This window comes from Vicia villosa, linkage group LG1 (assembly GCF_029867415.1).
Source record: "Vicia villosa cultivar HV-30 ecotype Madison, WI linkage group LG1, Vvil1.0, whole genome shotgun sequence".
Lineage (NCBI taxonomy): Eukaryota > Viridiplantae > Streptophyta > Magnoliopsida > Fabales > Fabaceae > Vicia > Vicia villosa.
In genome coordinates this window covers 77,785,176-77,803,855 of record NC_081180.1, presented here as the reverse complement: position 1 = coordinate 77,803,855, position 18,680 = coordinate 77,785,176, and the positions used below count along the sequence as shown (strand labels likewise).

General features: G+C 33.9%; 2 protein-coding genes across 2 annotated transcripts; one reads left to right on the top strand and one right to left on the bottom strand.

Annotated features, from left to right (window-relative positions):
* Positions 1-878: 878 nt before the first annotated feature.
* On the bottom strand, positions 879-3,627 carry LOC131646563 (uncharacterized). The gene is made up of 6 exons (XM_058916575.1): positions 3,577-3,627; positions 2,918-3,007; positions 2,332-2,810; positions 1,675-2,085; positions 1,431-1,503; positions 879-1,190 (listed from the first exon to the last, which is right to left on the bottom strand). The coding sequence occupies exons 1-6, from the start codon at positions 3,625-3,627 to the stop codon at positions 879-881; spliced, it is 1,416 nt and encodes a 471-aa protein (XP_058772558.1).
* Positions 3,628-4,709: 1,082 nt separating this feature from the next.
* Positions 4,710-10,583, top strand: LOC131642844 (chaperone protein dnaJ 15-like). The gene is made up of 11 exons (XM_058913021.1): positions 4,710-5,188; positions 5,950-6,073; positions 6,824-6,906; positions 6,985-7,096; positions 7,188-7,292; positions 7,375-7,425; positions 8,578-8,667; positions 8,750-8,858; positions 8,948-9,096; positions 9,177-9,230; positions 10,004-10,583. Exons 1-11 carry the CDS (start codon positions 5,064-5,066, stop codon positions 10,256-10,258), a joined length of 1,257 nt encoding a protein of 418 aa, XP_058769004.1. The 5' UTR covers positions 4,710-5,063; the 3' UTR covers positions 10,259-10,583.
* Positions 10,584-18,680: the final 8,097 nt, after the last annotated feature.

The window sequence follows — 18,680 nt, the reverse complement described above, 5'->3', positions numbered from 1 at the left end:
CAACGAACCAGGATAAAAATAACTGTTCAATTTATTTTTATCGGTCAAGTTTTTAAAGCTACACTTATTCAAACCCCCCCTTTCTAAGTGTTTTTCTATCCTTCATAAATGTCATACATATCTATCATTACAATATCACAACAGTTTCTACATCCATAGAAACATTCTTCCCAACGTCTGACTTTCAAGCCAGTGCTTCTCAGTGTCTGAACTGACCCGCATATGCTGATTCCCATGTTTTTGCATTATTAGAACAATTATTCCTCCAACGATCAGTGACGGGAGGAAGTGGACAATCGGGTCTCAACTTTATCTGAATCCAATGATTACCGTTGACAAAACCAACAACAAATGATTGTATGTCGACTCGTGTATGGGGTGGAGCTATGAGAAGCGGGAAAAATGTTACGTTCAGTAACATGGAAAGAGAAACAAATACAACACTGTATTTAGAAGCAACATGGTAACTCATATCAGGAATCGTCATCCATTTTCCCTTATCCCGAAAACCCAAGTGTTTTACGAGTAATGAATTACTAACATCAGAGACAGTGTAATAGAACAACTTGGAAAGCAAATTTGCGTGTTGCTGGATTTGAGTATGCAGCTGTCTTCAAACATCATAACATGCATCTTCCCCCCACCGTAATGCAGATGAAATACAACAGAAACCACAATTTCCATCTGGCTCAACATCGACAATGTCATTGATGTATGGATGAAAGAAGCAGGAAACTGTGACAAGTACTTGTATTTTGCAGAATTGATAGAAGGTTGCTTACCAATCTGCATGGTTGACGATTGACTCCTACTTGGTTGTGTGCATGATCTCTTTGTAGTCTGACTCCCATGCGAAGCATTAACATATTCCCATTGACTTAGATCACGATGCACATCATTTTCTTCCTCCTTTTTACTCTTCTTAACTCCTCTCTTTGTTTATATTTGAACGGCGGTGGACACATTGAAGATGTGGATGGATATGCAATATCACGAACTTTTTTTTTCAATGCTCTTTGACCCACAATATCCATAGTACTAAATTGTCGCTTCAACTCTTCGCACTCCTCTTCTAAATCCCACTTCCCCTTGTCAGGACTCACCTCATATTTATAAATTTTCAATTTTATCCAAAACACATGAATAGATTCCAAATGTATAGGTATGTCTAGAATCTGGTAGCCGGCGAGCTGACACGCACACGGTAACCCATGTGTTATTCTAATGTAACAACCACACCTCTGCTTGCTCGCACCGATAAATTTGACTCTTTCTAGTTCCTTTCCAATGATTTGTATACACTATCTTGAAACAAAAATGTGCAATTTAGAATAGAATGGAGTATTATACTGATGCTCAATGTTGACGATACTTTTTTGAAACGTCACTCTTATGGAACCTAGCTGCAACTTCAACATTGTGTTAACAACCTCCCAACTTGCACATAAATCACCACGACTTATCGTCAACATGTTCTTCAGTCTCCAATGTGCAACCTCCACCCTACAAATCATAGACACATTAAATAAACAACTAAAAAAAATAGAAAACATAAACATATGTTCTTTTAGAATGTACCTGTTTGTTGTTGTGTTCCCCAAATGAGTGACTATGTTAGTCCATGCAGCAACAAATCTTTCTTTATATGGTGTTAACCATGTTTATTTCACATACTTGACAAATGATGGAATATCACCGCATACACTCTCGAAGTGGTTGAGATGTACGTCAAATTCGTCTTTTGTATTTGAATACATCATGTTGTTCCATTGATCCATGACATGTTCTTGTCTTTCTGATTTGACATACTCTTTATATTTCATTCTAACATTTTTTGAAATATGAAACGTACACAACAAATGAGACGCATTTGGATACACATAATCAATGACATTCATTAATACAAGTTTCCAGTCCGTCACCATGACATTTTCTAGCAACTTCTCATAATAGAACAACTCCTTGAGCCTCTCTACTGCCCATGTGAAGTTCTCCTCCCTTTCGTGTTCCAAATATGCAAAAGCAACTGAAAACGTCAATTTTGTTGATGTAACACCAACAATCTCAAACAGTGGTAGCTGGTACCTGCACGATTAAAAAATATCCATAAACTAGATTACTCTACATATTTTAAGATGGGAGAATTAATACTAATATTCTGACCTGTTTGTCTTGTACGTGCAATCACAAATCAACACCAAAGGAAACATATTCAACAACTTGACCGAGTCAGGGTGTGTCTAGAAGATATCAACCACAATATCTGAATTCTCCTTATTTATAGACCAACACATGTATTTCTCGTGGTGAATAAGGCTCAATAACATTTACATTTCTGTCAGTGCACCTCTCTTTCCCAGTCTATATGTTGCCATAGCTTTGTAAATCTGGGTAATACTCATGAGATTTTCTGGATCTCTGTCTTTCAAAGCACACACAATGTACCTTGGTGCCATATTGTACTCTATCATGTCATTCATAAACTTTCTTTCATCATATTTTAGATGCCCCAAGATGTCATGACCTAACATATCCTTATCTAGTCTATGATTATGCATCCCACATTTAACAACCACCTTCCAACTAATACCACTCGGAGCAGATCTCAGCCTAAATGGGCATCTAAGCCTCATAGTATAATTGCCATCAAAAGAGGCCACAACTTCATTTTTCTTTTTGTAATTTCCTCCTCGGTCATAACCCATAATCAATTTATCCTTCCTCCCTCGCATTCCATTAGCAGAATCGGATTGGATTGTAACAACAACAACACCATGAGTTCTTCCAATAGCACATGCCCATTCTAGAACCTTATCTCGTGATTCAAAAATATGACAATCACAAAAACGTACAATGACATAACTGCATTAAATTATATAAACAAAAAAAATTTGTGTATGACATGAGGTAAACATACCATATCTGTCACGAAATACTGTGTAAGATCACTCCAAAAATCCGTAGAAGAAGTTGAAGCTGCCGCCACCCCCCATTTACTGTAATGTTCCTTTAGGTCAATAATCTCATTTAAAAGCCATAACTTTAGGTAGATTGTACATGATAACTTTAGGTAGATTGTACATGATAATACTAGGATAGTAAGTTTCCATTTCATTCCATTTTTTTGTCCATAAAAGACTAAAACATTTTCTTAAACACTAATTCAAAAACACTTAACAAAATTAAAACACTTACACAATTAAAGCAGAAAAGATTCAAGTCTCTCTTGTTTAAGGGAATCACTTGAAATTGTTCTCCTAATAAAACACCAACAAACTCTTTGCCTCATCGACATTTTTTCTTTTCAGAGCTAGAGTGCGAACGTTAACGTCACTCATTAAAAAACAGAAAACAAACATAAGAAAATGTTGAGAAGAACTTCATATCTGTGATTTCTCTTTTGCATGTTAGAGATACGTAGGCACAAGATTCGAACAATCTTGGCGAGCTCAATTATTTATAGCCCGTTTATTTTCCCTTTGTAACATATAACATGTATTCCCTTAACAAGTAAGCATTAGATAACACACCCTTTGATTAGAAACAACAAGGGTGGAATGCGAGGGGTGCTAATACCTTCTCCTTGCGTAATCGACTTCCGTACATTTCTCTTAGTTGCGAGACCATCATTTTCCTATTTGAGGTTTGTTGGATATTTCTTTTTCCTTATTTGAGATAAATAAAATTCAGTGATGACTCAGTTATTTTTTTGGAATAACGACAATGTGCAATTTATTTCTACAAAACTAATTTAAAGTGTGAAAATTATCTCCCAATTATCTGTTGTAAACATTTTATAATTTAAAATAATAACTTTAGTCTTTAGAGATACACGTCAATTCTTTTAGAAAAAATCATTATTAAGAGTACTTCAAAAATTTATCATTTGAAATGTATCTAGAGATTTATGTGATATTTTATTTTTGATAATATAAAATAATTTCATATTAACAACTAATCAACGAAATAACCAATTTTTTAAAAAAATCCAAAATAATAATTGTTTCAAAAATATTATCAAAATGACAATTTTTCGAAAAAAAGAAAATGGACACATGCACTCTAATTTGTAAGGAGATACATTGTCTCTAACGCATGCACCTATATCATGTAATAGATGATATTTTAATACAATAGTCAACATGTGTTGCACATGTTCTTTAATTTATAGTGTATGCACCATTTTTTTTTTATCATGACATAGTAGCATGGCGTTTGAGTGTTATTTAGAGTGTATATGCCACGTAGAGTGACATTTCTTATATACGAATTAATACATTTCTATTGAATAAAAATATTAAATTATTTTATAATATTATTCGGTACCTTAATCTTATATGGATGTAATGAAAATACACTGACAATATAAAATAATTTTATACTGTCAATAAAATCATAACCGTTAATTTTTATAGACGTTTGACTTTTTATTTAAATTACATATAAAATATATTATTTTTAAGAATTGTAATGTGCTTATCCTATAAATATTTTACATGATTAGCACTACCTTTTAAACTCATCTTAGTATTGAAGTAAATAATATTATTATTATTTTTTATAATTATTTTTATTATCAATATTAAAAAAAAAGGGGTCGAATCCAAGAGTCGAAGTTAAAAAAGTTAAACCAACCAATCATAGAATGGCGATTGAGCATTTTCAATGTACAAACAAATAAATAAATAAAAAAAAAGAAAAAAAAAGAAGAAAGGACGCCATCGACCCCGTCTCATACAACAATACAGAACCAACCTGACTCTGTTTCTTCTCTTCTCTCCTCTTTTCAATTCAAAACGCTATTTCTCAATCCAAATTCAGATCCCTAACACGCTTTCCCCAATTTCCCCTCTTTTTCTCGTTCCCACAAAACCGATCCAATGTCGCTTTGAATCACGTGCCCTTCATCATCTCCGATTCCTTTCCCCTTTTTCAATTCCATTTTTAACCACTTAGGTCAAACTACACCATGTCATTTTCGTAGTAATTTCCGTAACCCTAATTTGGTCCCTTTTCAGCTTCTTCTTTTTCAAATAGAGATAAAAAGGAGCTGGTGAACGGGAATGGGTTCGAAGATGGAAGGAACTTCCACACCAGCTGTTCGCCGGGATCCTTACGAAGTTTTGTCCGTTTCGAGGGAATCCACTGACCAGGAAATTAAAACCGCTTACAGAAAGCTTGCTCTCAAGTTCGTCCCTTTTATTTTGAGTTTTGAATTTTTCATTTGGGTAGTTTATACAAGGTTTTATTTTGGTAGTCGCTGTTAGGTATTTTTGCTTTCTCGTGATTTATTACTTGCATATACAAAATGAAATAGTTAATGTTTTGATGTTGTGGAATCAAGGAGTTTATTTGGTTGTTTTCTTTATAATTATTGCTATAAACTTAAGTAGGTCTTTTTAATATATCTTTATCAATGTTGTAAGCTGGCTGCTATAATGGATCGGTTTAGTGTAGTGGCTTTATTGGCCAAAATTTTGGTTGTTGCAGCTGCTATAGTGCCAAACCTCATAATGAGTTCATAAGATTCTGAGAAGTCCATAAAGTTATATGTTTAGGGCATTTTGCAATTCAAAAACACCCGACCAGTGTTTGCGCTTCTCCACTCTTACTGTCTCACTCCTGCTATCATTTTTTCACCCTCTCATTAGTTAGTCATGGCGAGTTGTAAAGTTTTTATGTATTTTGTAGTATTATATAAAGTATAAATAAACTGTACAAGGATTTCAAAATAGTGGTCATCCTCTATTTTGTATAAGGATTTCAAAATAGTTGTGAGGTTTTTATTTATTTTGTATATATTATATAATAAAGTATAAATAAAATGTACAAGGATTTCAAAATAGTTGTGAGGTTTTTATCTTCTATCTCACTGTGGTGTTCTTAGGGTCGGCCACTATGCTTTGCTATCTAGGATTGATAACACTGATCTCTATATAAAATTGACAGGTATCACCCTGACAAAAATGCCAGCAATCCCGAGGCTTCGGAACTATTCAAAGAGGTTGCATATTCTTATAATATCTTATCTGACCCAGAGAAGAGAAGGCAGTATGACAGTGCAGGATTTGAGGTCTTTTTCTTCCTATCCTTCACTTGTTTTTTTGTTTGTTTGAAAAGGTCTATACTTCCCATGTGAATCCAACATTCTTCTATATAGTATGTATATACTCTTTCTGTTTATCTGTTCCAGTCTTTCCTACAGTATGAGACAAATTATGGCTGATGGCATAAGAAAATTCTACTTAGTTTAGTTATCTAGCTGGGAAAATAGATATGAAATACATTGCTTGACTACTAGATTTGTTTTCCCCACCTTTTCTGGGGATCTGCCATTTTACATCATACTTCTATGATGGTCAAAATTGAACCTGAAAGCTCTTCTTATGCTTCCAACATTTACATCTCAGGAGGGAGGAGCTAATGCATTCATATTGCTTACCTACATGTTTAATTTTATATTTATTTAGCCAAAATTTGAGTTTACACTTGTTAGCTGTGAAATTTGGGCCCCTTGTTTCGGTATATATCATTTACATATGTACTGTTTTTGTAATTCCTGTCTATCTTTTGATAGATTACTATATTTTAAGATTAATTCTTGCATTTATCTTTACTATTATTGCATGTATATTTTTGAAAAGTTTAGTTTAATTAGTACTCTGCTCCTTGCATTCAGGAAAATGGGTTGTTTTAATACATCGTTGCTATATAGTCCTTGAAAGCTTTTTTTTTTTTTTGTGTTTCAGTTTTCATTCTTCCCGTCCCGATACAACTCTTTTCATATTATGTAACTTAATGTTATTTTGTCTATGCATATCAGGCACTTGATGCTGATAGCATGGACATGGAAATCGATTTATCTAATCTTGGGACTGTGAACACGATGTTTGCAGCTTTATTCAGGTGTGGATTTTATTGTATGACTATTTATTTTTCAAAGTTATCTAGCTCTACATTGTTTCTTACTTTATTTGGTAATAGCAAGCTGGGTGTCCCCATCAAGACTACCATTTCAGCTAATGTTCTTGAAGAGGCTTTGAATGGCACAGTTACTGTCAGACCCCTTCCAATTGGAACATCAGTTAGTGGAAAGGTTGTTTCCTTCTTCGTGATGAGTGAAGCAATACAGTAATCTTCCTGGTATCTGTCTGTTCTTAATTCCACTTTGTGGCAATTCAATGCAGGTAGAGAAGCAATGTGCTCATTTTTTTGGCGTGACAATAAGTGAGCAGCAAGCTCAGTCAGGGATTGTCGTTAGAGTTACTTCAACTGCACAAAGCAAATTCAAGGTATCACTAATAATGCCTTTTTTTTGAAGTTTCTTCCAGTTAATGTAGCATTGGATTGTAATATTGAACGCTGATTTTTCAGTTGCTCTATTTCGAACAAGATGCAAACGGTGGCTATGGTTTGGCCTTGCAGGTAATATTTATCTAGGGCTTCAACTTTTACTCCCTTTGACTTGATAATTTACCAAAATATTAGTATTAAATTGAAATTGTTATACCACCATGAATGGGTTGAGGTTGTAACTTGTAAGCAGTCTCAGCCACCATGGACGTGAACGTGGGTTCAGATCTCAAAGAAGCTATAATAGGAAAAGAAAGCATATTTCCTGTGCTTATGCAGTCGAACCAGAGTTATCAATCCCAAACAGTGGAGCGGCCGACCCCAAAAACGGGATAGCGGATAGCGGGATAACCGCTACTTGACTATTTTTAGGACTGATTATATGAATAATAACTATAAAACATATTATATGAATAATAACTATAAAACATATTATATGAATAATAACTATAAAACATATATTTAATGAAAAACTAAACAAATAACAAGATACCCATAAAAGATTCATAAAATCAAATATCAAAGCACAAGACTTAATAAAGAACTCTTAATCAAATTCAAAACATCACATCTTAAATGGGGATACCCCATGGTTTATTCTCTCCAAAATGAAATGGCTATTAATTTGGTAGTACTGGCGTTTTCTTCAAGCATGGTTGTCTCCAGAATGTTCGATCATCAAAGTGTTGCCCATTAACTTATAAGTCAAGTTCTCCCTCCTTCTACCCCAGTCTCCTTTTCCCTTGTACTTGTGTCTTGCTGCCTAATATTGATAATCACAGGCATTAAATAACATTCTTTGCACATAGTTGTATTTTTGTTTCAAAAAATGCGGAAGCATGACAATACAAATTTCAAGCTATGGTGGTTGCTTCTAAAGCTTTTGGCCTTGTGTTTCCTGTTTTTCTCATCTGAATAAAAATTATAATCAAGTCCTTCAAACTTTTAAAACTTGTGAAACAAATCTGGCATCTGGATTATGTAAAGTAATTTTCTGTTAGGCTCTCAGGTCTCAAATCAGAGAAAGACATAACACAAACATTTGTTGAAAGTTTTTGTGTGCTTTCAACCTGATGGATTGTGTTAAGATACACTTAATTCTTCTTAAGCTATTAGTAATTGATTCATAAAATGCACAGCTCTTAATTAGTTTATTGAAGGTGTAGTTATCTAATTACAATTGGGCATTTATTGAGCTAGTATTCTATGCAACTGTTTATACAGGAAGATAGTGAGAAGACTGGGAAGGTGACATCTGCAGGAATGTATTTCTTGCATTTTCAAGTGTACAGAATGGATTCAACTGTGAATGCGGTATATAATTTGATTGTGTATATTTGGATTCAACTGTGACATCTGCAGGTGTGTATTTCTTACTTTTAGTGCTGTGGTGCAGTTAGCAATGGCAAAGGATCCTGAGGGGGCTTTCTTTAAAAGGTTGGAAGGTCTTCAACCTTGTGAAGTCTCGGAATTAAAGCCTGGCACACATATATTTGCTGTTTATGGTCTGAATAATTTAGTTTGATTCATTTTTTTTTTTGCTTGCTGGTGCTGGTTTTTCCGTGTAAACTAAATTCAAGTTGATCTTGTGTAGGAGATAACTTCTTTAAGACTGCTAGCTATACAATTGAAGCAGTATGTGCAGAAACACTTGAGGATACCACCGAAAAACTTAAGGATATTGAGGCTCAAATTTTAAGAAAGAGGAATGAGCTACGCCAGTTCGAATCAGAGTATAGAAAGGTTATTATTTTCGACAGTTATTCATGATTTGAAGTTTGTTTTGTGGTCCTTAAAGTGATGTTTTTCTGAACACTTTTCAGGCATTGGCACGCTATCAGGAAGTGACAGACAGATACACAAAAGAAAAACAGTCTGTACGTTCCTTCAACATGTGCTACAGTTATATTACAAATGCATATCTAGAAATTTACACATTAGCATTCTTTTTAACACTAATTTTCCCCACAGCCTAGCTGATAATCTGTTGAAAAAAAATTCCCATCTGCTCCATTAAGTTGTGGCAAGATCTGTTGCAGATTTTCATTTTTCTCACCTGGATTACTTGGCTGGCTGATAATCTGTAGCATGTTATAATTTAATAGAGGAAAAGGAAACAACCCGTCTGTTATGCCATACGATGATTATGCTGGTTTTGGCCTTTAATGTACATTGTTATGTGAATATGATGTACAAAATGTCAAATAAAAAAACCATTTCCTGTTTTCAAGAGATGTCCTGAATTGTTTTCACCATTTCTGCAAATTCTAACCGTGTTTTCACTTTACTTATTTTTTCTACATTTTGTAGAGAATACGAAGAAAATCATGAGAAGTTGTTGTTACCTTTTTTTTATGAAAAGCTTTTAAAATAGGAAACAGTAAAAATGAGGATGCATTTTGCAATTAAAACTGAACACAATGAAAATATTAATTGTTTTCCAAAACTAAACAGGTATGAAGCAAAATGAAACACAGCAATTTGTTTTTTCTATTGTTATTTAAAATATATCAAGTGAAAATGAACTTAGTAAATAAATGAAACATTTTATTATAGTATATCCCGGCTTTACCATTAAATGTGTTTTGCAATTCAGTATCTTACACTTACAATATGATGTAACTTGTCTGTAAATTTTATGGCTACTCAGGTAGACGAGCTTCTGAAACAAAGGGATGGTATTCATTCTACATTCACCATTGTTAAGCCAACCAATATTAGTGGAAGTGGTAGTAATTTAAGCAATGGAAGTTCTAGCAAAATTTCTGGTGAAGATTCCAAAGGTGAGAGCCCCGGGGAAGATGGAGGATCAGATGGCAAGGATAAATCTGGCAAAAAGAAATGGTTCAACCTTAATCTTAAGGGGTCGGGTTCGGGTTCTGGTTCTGATAAGAGGTTGATATGAAATACACACTTCATTTTGCTTATCTCTTGGAACAATATGCTTGAATGTCTGTCAGTCATTGCATCAAACTTACAGCATCCCACAGATATATCGGGTGTAGTGTATGCCTGCAATATTTTCATTTGCTTGGTTCCATAAGATTGTAAACTGGTTGGTTAATTTGTTCATTGGTTTGTGATGCAGTCAAAGGTATACAGAATATGTCTTTTACTATTTCCCATATTTTTGCTGTCCAATGAGACCCAAATTTTCCGATTCCCTTGTAGCATCTTGAACATACATATTTTTGATACTGTAATGATATATCATATGTTCATTCTTGTAACTGGCATTTTCTTCCCTTTTCCTTTATCATATTAGTATTAATAAATAGTATTAAAGAATATTATTTATTAATACTAATATGATAAATAGCTAGGGTGGATGTTATACTTTTTAAATTTGGCTCCTATAAAGTAGGTAGGTGAATATTATTTATTTTACTGAGTTGTTTATTTTAGAAGAATCAGGATAAATGTAGCTGAGTCAAAAATTTTAGGGAGGGTTTGCTGTCCGTTTGGGCATCACAAGATTTGAGGGATTAATCTCTGCATTTAGACGCAAAGGATATCAGATTTACACAAAAAAAGTTGTTCATTTGCTCTTTTGATTCAAATTACATAAAAGGTTGCTGTGCAGACTAAGAGGTGTATACCATGGGAGTACCTAAAGTTTGCTTGTGGAAAAGTTTCTTTGGGCTTCAGAGGGCTAAATAATCTCTAAGCTCAAGTCTAAAGCTTCTTGTGGGGAATTTTTCCTCCACGAAGATTCTATTAAGCTGACATTAACGTTTGCACAACTCAGATATATTGGCAGTTCATTGTAAGATAGATCTGTTTCTGCAAAGCTGTTCAAAAACCTAATGTTTGGCTAACCACACTATTTTTTGTGTGGCTGTGTTAACTTTCCTTGAAAGTGCGCGATCAACACAAATACTGGCATTCATGTATGATTTCATCTAGGCGTATGATCAGTCACAACTTGCTTTTTCTTGATTAGGGATGCTCTATACCTCCTGATGCACACATCTTTTTTCACTACCCTGTAGTCTAGAAAATGCATGATATGGTATTGCTTATTAGCAACTTGTCCTCCTTTGTGCAGAACTGTATTGTCAAATGTGACTGAGGTGATGGTAAGGTTTTGCTACTGTTGGGAGTAATGGTATGGTGTTGAGGTTTGGAATTCTTGGGAGTGATGGTATTGTTCGGAGGGTTGGTAATCTTGTGACTGGTAGGGTTGGTAAAATTGACGATTGTCTTGTGTTTGGTTCGAATAGTTGGTAGTTGGTTTAGGTCAATTGTGTGTTCTGGTTAGTGTACACCAAATGTTAAAATCTATCAAGGGTTTGGGATATGTCTTTCATGAAATAAAGAAGCTAGAAAAGTTAAAAAGAGAAGAAGTGAAAGTAAATCAGAGAAGCCAGAAATTTGTTTTCTACTTTAAGTAATTTAACTATATTTAAAACAACGTGGATGATTGTCATGTAAAACTTTCTAGATCACATATTGAGAATTGCTTATCTCAACCCTAACTAGTGAAAAACACCCTATAAAAATTCAAAAATGTCCACCTGATTTCGAAAATGCATTTTTGGGTGCACCATGAGTCTCGTTGAAACACGCACCAACTGAGTTTCGCCCATTTTTCCTCCAAAATTCAGTTTAGAGATGGATCTTCAGACTCATTCTATGAATTTATTTCTAATTTAACAACTCCATAACAAATTCGGAAGTGCATTTTCAGAGTTAAGAAGTAGGAATTTGAAAATCTGGCACCTTTGCATGTAAGTCAATTCTGGAGGTACGTTTTTGAAATTGTAAAACAAGATTTTTTTTAATAAGACAAAACCCTACATTCTCTTCTTCCTCATGATCAAACACCATTTTCTTTTAAAACTCTTGCAAACTTTTTTCCCATTGTCGATTAAAATTTGCACTCTAAAACTTAAATATTATTTATTTATCACATTAAAAGAAGCAAAAGAAGCTGAAATTCAAGGTAATCATCATTTATTTTATTTCTCATTGCTCTTAATATGATTTCTAATTTGAAAAAGTTACGCTCCGTCCGAAATCCATTTTCGATTCCTAGATAAATTTCTACGGAAGTGCATTTTCAGAATCGTTCAGTGTTCGTTTCAATCTCCTTTTAAATATTTTTTCGTTATTGTTTGCATTAGATAAGGTGCACCCAGATGTTTTCCCCAAACCTATCGTATCTATGGATGTCAAACGTGTTGATGTGAAGGAGGTAAATGATGACAACCAATTTAAAAATGGACACGAGTTTGAGTTTCGTGATCATATGATTCAATGAATTCACATAGAGGCATCTAAATCGAGGTTTGATGTTGCAATAGAAAGGTCCAATAATGGTTCAGATAGAAAAGTTGCATTTGATAATGAGACGCGAAAGAAGTGAGAAGTACACAACTCCTCTCCGAAAATTTAAATGAGATGACACCAACTTGAAAAAATGTGAGTGTGCCTTTAAGTTGTGTGGTTATCTTTTGGCTAATAACAAATGGATATTTAATGTGATTTATGGTTTGCATAACCATGACATGTGTGACAAGTTACCAAGCCATCCCATTGCATATTGCCTTATGCCGAAGAGAAGGAAATCATTTGAGACATGGCATTTAATATGATGCAGTCCAAAAACAAACTTGAAACTTTGAAACGTAAAAGACCTGAAAATATCTCAAATATCAAATAAGTATATAATATTGCGTCCTTAACATCAAGGTGTTAAGGGGGGATATTGGATGACTTGCAAAATCGAGTTATTTTGTACAAATTTACTTGAAACCGGGATGCCCCATACCACACAAGTTACCGAAATGGACGCTTCATTCTACCGCAGATGTCGAGACGTGGTCAAATCTTTATGTTGATAGAATGCATGAATTCGAAAGATTGAACAACATCAAAAAAGAATTGAATGCGGAAAAGTAAAAAATGGAACCAACAATAGATTTAGCCAGCGACAATTATTTTGATTTGTTTTGAATTTTGAAAGTGTAAATAGGCACTATTTAACATTGCAATTTTTTGCCAATTCTAAATTCTAATGGAAGGTTAAGTAGCTCCAAAACTATTCTGTTATGCAATTCCATTCAGTTCTTCTAAAAAAATTAATAGTGAAAGTTCCATAGATGTATTTACAGAAGTTACTTATTTTGCAAACTCTGAGTTTTTTCTGTATATATACATACTAAAACAAAATATTTAAGTTCTTTCCGCGGATATACCTACAGAATATTCTATGACAGAAAATGAGCGGTCCATATTCACCTAGGTTTTCGATAAGTTTAGGGTTTCTTACGTTGTATTTCACACAAACACAAATATCTCAATATGATATCAACATCCGTTGGTATGTCACAAGTGTCTCATACTCCGACGGCAGAACACCCAAGCGAACATTCAAGCTCAACGATTACACCTCGCTCGACGATATCATTGACGAAATCCACTATTGCCTACCTTACGAAGACAAACGAAAGGGTGTGAAGCTCGAGTATTATTCACCTTCAGTTGACAACGGAGGGAACGTCGTTTACAACAGCTCAAGAACCAAGAGGATGTTTTGACGATGTGGCAAACGTATTACGATTTTGAAGAGAAAATCCCACTCGAGTTCGTAGCGACGGTACAAAGAACAGTCGAACAAATCTTAGAGATGTGCAAGCATCCACCAGACTATTGAAATGCAATATTTAATTTTCTATGAAAATCATATTGCTAATTTTAATCTATGAATGTTGTTTTTATCATTGTAATATTAATTTTTCTAATTTTTTATATCTGATTTTTTTCGTAGATATAATACGGATATATTTGACCCCACTTATATAAAAGAAAAAAGTATTCATGGTTCATGATAATTGAAAACGAATATATTTTTCAGCTCCAAAGGTGAATTTGTGTGTCACGGCGAATTATAAATGTTTTGGTTACATGGGAAAATTTGACTAATTTAGAAAGTGGGGTTTAAAACTGAGCGCACATACAAGAAAGAGGGGACATAGTGGGTCATATTAAGAGTTGCGATAAAGACTTAGAAGTAAGATGACTTTATTTCTTAAGTCACATTATGCTTTTTTTTAAAAGCTTTTTTATAATTAAAGACTTAGAAGTAAGATGACTTTATTTCTTAAGTCCAATACCTTGAATTTAATTAGGTACAAGTATCTTAACCAATAAAATTATATAGTATAATTTTATCTCTCGTCACTTTTTAATTTTAATTTATTTTAAAATTAATTTAAATTTTAGAATTATTATTAAAATTAATTTAAATTTTATAATAAATTATTTTAGAAATACCGATATTCAACTTAAATTTATGAATATTAAGGAATTAATAATTAAAATATATGTTTTTTGTAAATATATACTCTAATCTATTAAAAAAAGCTAACAATTTGCTTATACAGTAGAAACTCTTTAAATTAATACTCGGTAAATTAATAAATTCTCTAAAATAATAAATTTGTCCGGTCCCGACTTGGACCAATATAAAAAATTGAAAAACTCGATAAAATAATAAGATAATAACTTTTCGGGAGATCCCTTTATAATTTTCGGTCCTAAGAAAATCATAAATTAATAATTCATAGAAACTGAAAAAATAATATTACACTCTATTGAAATATGATTCAATAGTTTTTTCTATTTTCCTTTAAAGTTCAAAAGTCATTATTGATTTCCAATGCATATGAACATAGTAGTTACTAATTTACGGTGAGTCTAAAGGTTCGCTGCAACGTAATTCTAAGAGGCATAAACTAATTTTCCTTTTTGTTTGATATGTAGAGTATAATTACTTAAAAACTCTTTAAATTAATAATTATTAATTTATCGATAAATTAATAACTCTCTAAATTAATAAATTTCTCCAGTCCTAACATTATTAATTTAAAGAGTTTCTACTGTAAAACATTAAAAACTAATACTTTTTTTATTAATAAGTTAATTAAAATTAACTTTTACCATGTATTATTTGTGTCTATAACTTTTATAATAGAAATTCATTCTAATTTCTCACAAAAATTGTAAAATCCAAATTAATTCTAAAAAAAAAAAAATTTATTTTTAACTGGGATATGTTACTCTTTCTATCAATATATTTTTTTTCAAATAATTTGTTTTTTATTTTATTTTTGAGCTGTGACTGAATTGCCACGTTTATTATTTATAAATATAAGAGACATTTAAGCCTTACATTATTTTTTGTACAATTTGGTCCCATAAATGTTTTTAAAATAAAATCAAATTTGTTAAAAGTTCATAAAAAAATAAAAATCAAAACTTACATTTTTTAAATTTTAAGGATCAAATTATCACATATTTTGCCCCCTCATAAAAACTACAAAATTCAAATTAATCCTTAAAAAAAAATCATATTTAATTTCTTACAAAATTTAATTGGATTATGTTAGTCCCTATATTTATAGATATATTTTTGTACCATTATATTAAAATCAGATCAAAAGTTCTATCGAAACCCATACATTACCATGCATATTATGAAATCATCAAACACAAAATATAATTGTACTAACAATTACTTTAAAATTTAAAATATTATAGTACCATCACATTCCAAAGACCATTGTATCAACAATTAGAACTTCTAAATTCAAAACCTTTGGTAACATCAAAATAAAATTTACAAACAAAGTACCATAAAATTTCAAAGAAAATTGCACCAACAATTACAACTTCAAAACCAAACATCATAATGTCATCAAATCCAAAAGACAAACTAATTAAAATAGAAGGAAACATCAAGTAGACTGCCTATGTGTATATCCAAGAGTAGGCATGAGTCCAGGACAACTAGGTCCACTTTGTAGAGGTTGAGATGAACGTGGAGGTTGAAATGAGTTGCCGGTGGTCAAATTGATGAAGTTTCAAGTTCTGAAAGACATGTAATTAAATGAGGTTATGGTGGCTTAACATGAAGAGATGGTGACATAGCATGAGGATGCAGTGGTAGTCTAACATGAAGAAGTGTTGGCCTAACAAGAGAATGCCTTAAAAAAGAAGGTCTTATAGTTGATGGTTATGGTGATTCCCGCTACTTAAATATTAACATAACATTAGATTGAAATAAAGTCCATGTAGAAGTAGAAGTGATAGATTATTACCTATGACAAAATCTATGATTGAGGTTGATATTGTGATAAACTCTCCATAGTGGTTATTTCCTTCTTTGCTACTTTTTTCCTTTTTCTCATATCCTGGTTTGTTAGGTTGTAATATCCTATTTATTTCTTTTAGAATAAATGGTAATGATATTAGTTGAGATAGAACTAAGGGCAAAATGGCTATTATGACTTAGTTAAAGGGCAGTTGTGACATTTCCCCTCACCATAAGTCTTAAGGCTTGTTTGGTCTCTCTTGTTCCAGAAAAACAGATTCTTGGAGAGGGAGAGGAAGAAAGAAGCGTGAAATAGAAGGGGGAAGAGGGAGGCTTGTCATTCTTCAACCATTGCATGCACCAAGTACCATCTCCAAGCTCCGATTTTCGTCCCAGTCATCTCAGTTTCGACTACTTCTTCCATCTAAAGGTGAGTCCCTAGATAGAAAATGGGGTTTTGATTCAATTGGGAACCTTGGGGTTTAAGGGTTTTGAGAGATTATGCCCAAATTGTTGCTAATAACATGTTTTAATGTTGTTTATCACTTGTTTATACCATGTGCTGGCTGGATATGTATTTAATTCGTGCATGCAGGTGGATTTAAGGGGTTAGGGTACCCCAGGACAGAACTGATGAGTTCTGCGTTTTTCTGCATCTGCTATGGTCCGCTGAGCGGACTAAGGCCGCTGAGCGGATGCTGAGCATTTTTCCAGAAATTTGCAATCCCGCTGAGCGGACCCACCCAGGCCGCTAAGCGGAGGATGCTGTTTGTAGAAAATAATTATCGCGAGGCCGCTAAGCGACGCGAGGCCGCTAAGCGGAGGAACAGTTGGGGTTCGCCACTGGAAAGCCCGCTTACAGCCCGCTAAGCGGCCAGTGCTGAGCAGAATTTTATTTTTCTTTCCCTGAGAGCAGTTTTGGGTTCCTAATGGTAACCAAGCTCCTCCTTAACCATTAGTACAATTATGTACGTTTAATGTGTGCTGTTTTATGACACGCATTGCCTTTATTTCAATTCGACTGCTTACGTGGAATGTTATGCGTAATAGTGAATATGTTTATTCTATAGTTCTTGTCTATTCAATTGTGATTAATTCTGAATACTATGATGAGAACAAGTATGGAAATATGTTGATATCCAAATGTTTTGGTTAAACATTCTAATTGGTTTGGTTTATGACCTTACGCTTGTTGTATGTACGTATGCTTGAATCGAAGTGGCCGGTGGCTAGATTGGGATATACCTCTTACTATGAAGTCAAGGTATTTTCCCGGGCCATGGATTCCGTAGAATAGTCCGATGATGTGATCATAGGTCGCGCACCTGAGCTACCGCTGCGGTGTGCTCGTGAGTTTCCGTACGGGGTTTTACTCACTTGGCGTTAACACACCTGCGTGCTCGGTATGGTGGGATTATGTGGCCACGTAGGCCAATACATTTTCGGTAACTCACCTCTAGTGAAGTCATGTAGACTACTACTAGGCTTTCGCCCGGTGGGCTCATGCGTCAAGATGGCGGTTCGGTACTTGGTGTGAACACACGAGCGTACAGGTAGTTACCGGGACAATGACGCCATTTAGGCTAATGTCATCCCGCGGCCAAATAGGCTTGTGCGAACCCGCTTAACTACTCTTGCAGTGTGCTTGTACGAGTCACTTGACAATATGCATGGGTGAACTCATCGAGGGTGCGTTCATTCTATAATCTAGCCGAGGTTTGTGACACTTCTGGATTCCCCGTACATGGGTATGGGTTTTGGCATACTTGTTTGTTGATATACTTGTGTATTTGTATAAGATGAGTCCAATGGTGGATGAATCACTTGTTTACTCCGTACTTGTACCGGATGTGAGGATAAACCCTGAATCAATGGTGCATTCGGTTTTGATGCATGTACCCATTAGATCCGAGTGGACTAATAGGATAGGTGGACTCACTGAGATTTAGTAATCTCATCCCATTCCAATTCTATCTTTTTCAGGTGGTTCAAGGCAAGATCGTGGCAAAGGCAAGGCGGATTAGTCCTTTGGCGTTGTTGCTAGACATTATCTTTTGTTTGCGTTTTGTGCTTTTGTAGTACCTTATTGGATATTGTACTATTTTGGATGTATTATCATTTTGGCCATGATACATTCGGCTTTTGTACTTCGTGCTTGTGTTGTTTTCATTATCTTTCCGCTGCGACATTATGTAATCGTTGTCTTTATGAAACCATATTTAATACTTTA

Excerpts from the sequence above, each read along its gene's own strand:
- LOC131642844 (XM_058913021.1), top strand. The coding sequence starts at position 5,064 with ATGGGTTCGAAGATGGAAGGAACTTCCACACCAGCTGTTCGCCGGGAT. Across the intron at positions 5,189-5,949 it reads TACAGAAAGCTTGCTCTCAA|GTATCACCCTGACAAAAATG; the intron begins GTTCGTCCCTTT and ends TAAAATTGACAG. Across the intron at positions 9,097-9,176 it reads TCGAATCAGAGTATAGAAAG|GCATTGGCACGCTATCAGGA; the intron begins GTTATTATTTTC and ends AACACTTTTCAG.
- LOC131646563 (XM_058916575.1), bottom strand. The coding sequence starts at position 3,627 with ATGGTCTCGCAACTAAGAGAAATGTACGGAAGTCGATTACGCAAGGAG. Across the intron at positions 3,008-3,576 it reads GTCGATTACGCAAGGAGAAG|GAACATTACAGTAAATGGGG; the intron begins GTATTAGCACCC and ends ATTGACCTAAAG. Across the intron at positions 1,191-1,430 it reads ATTTATGTGCAAGTTGGGAG|CTCGCCGGCTACCAGATTCT; the intron begins GTTGTTAACACA and ends TGTGCGTGTCAG.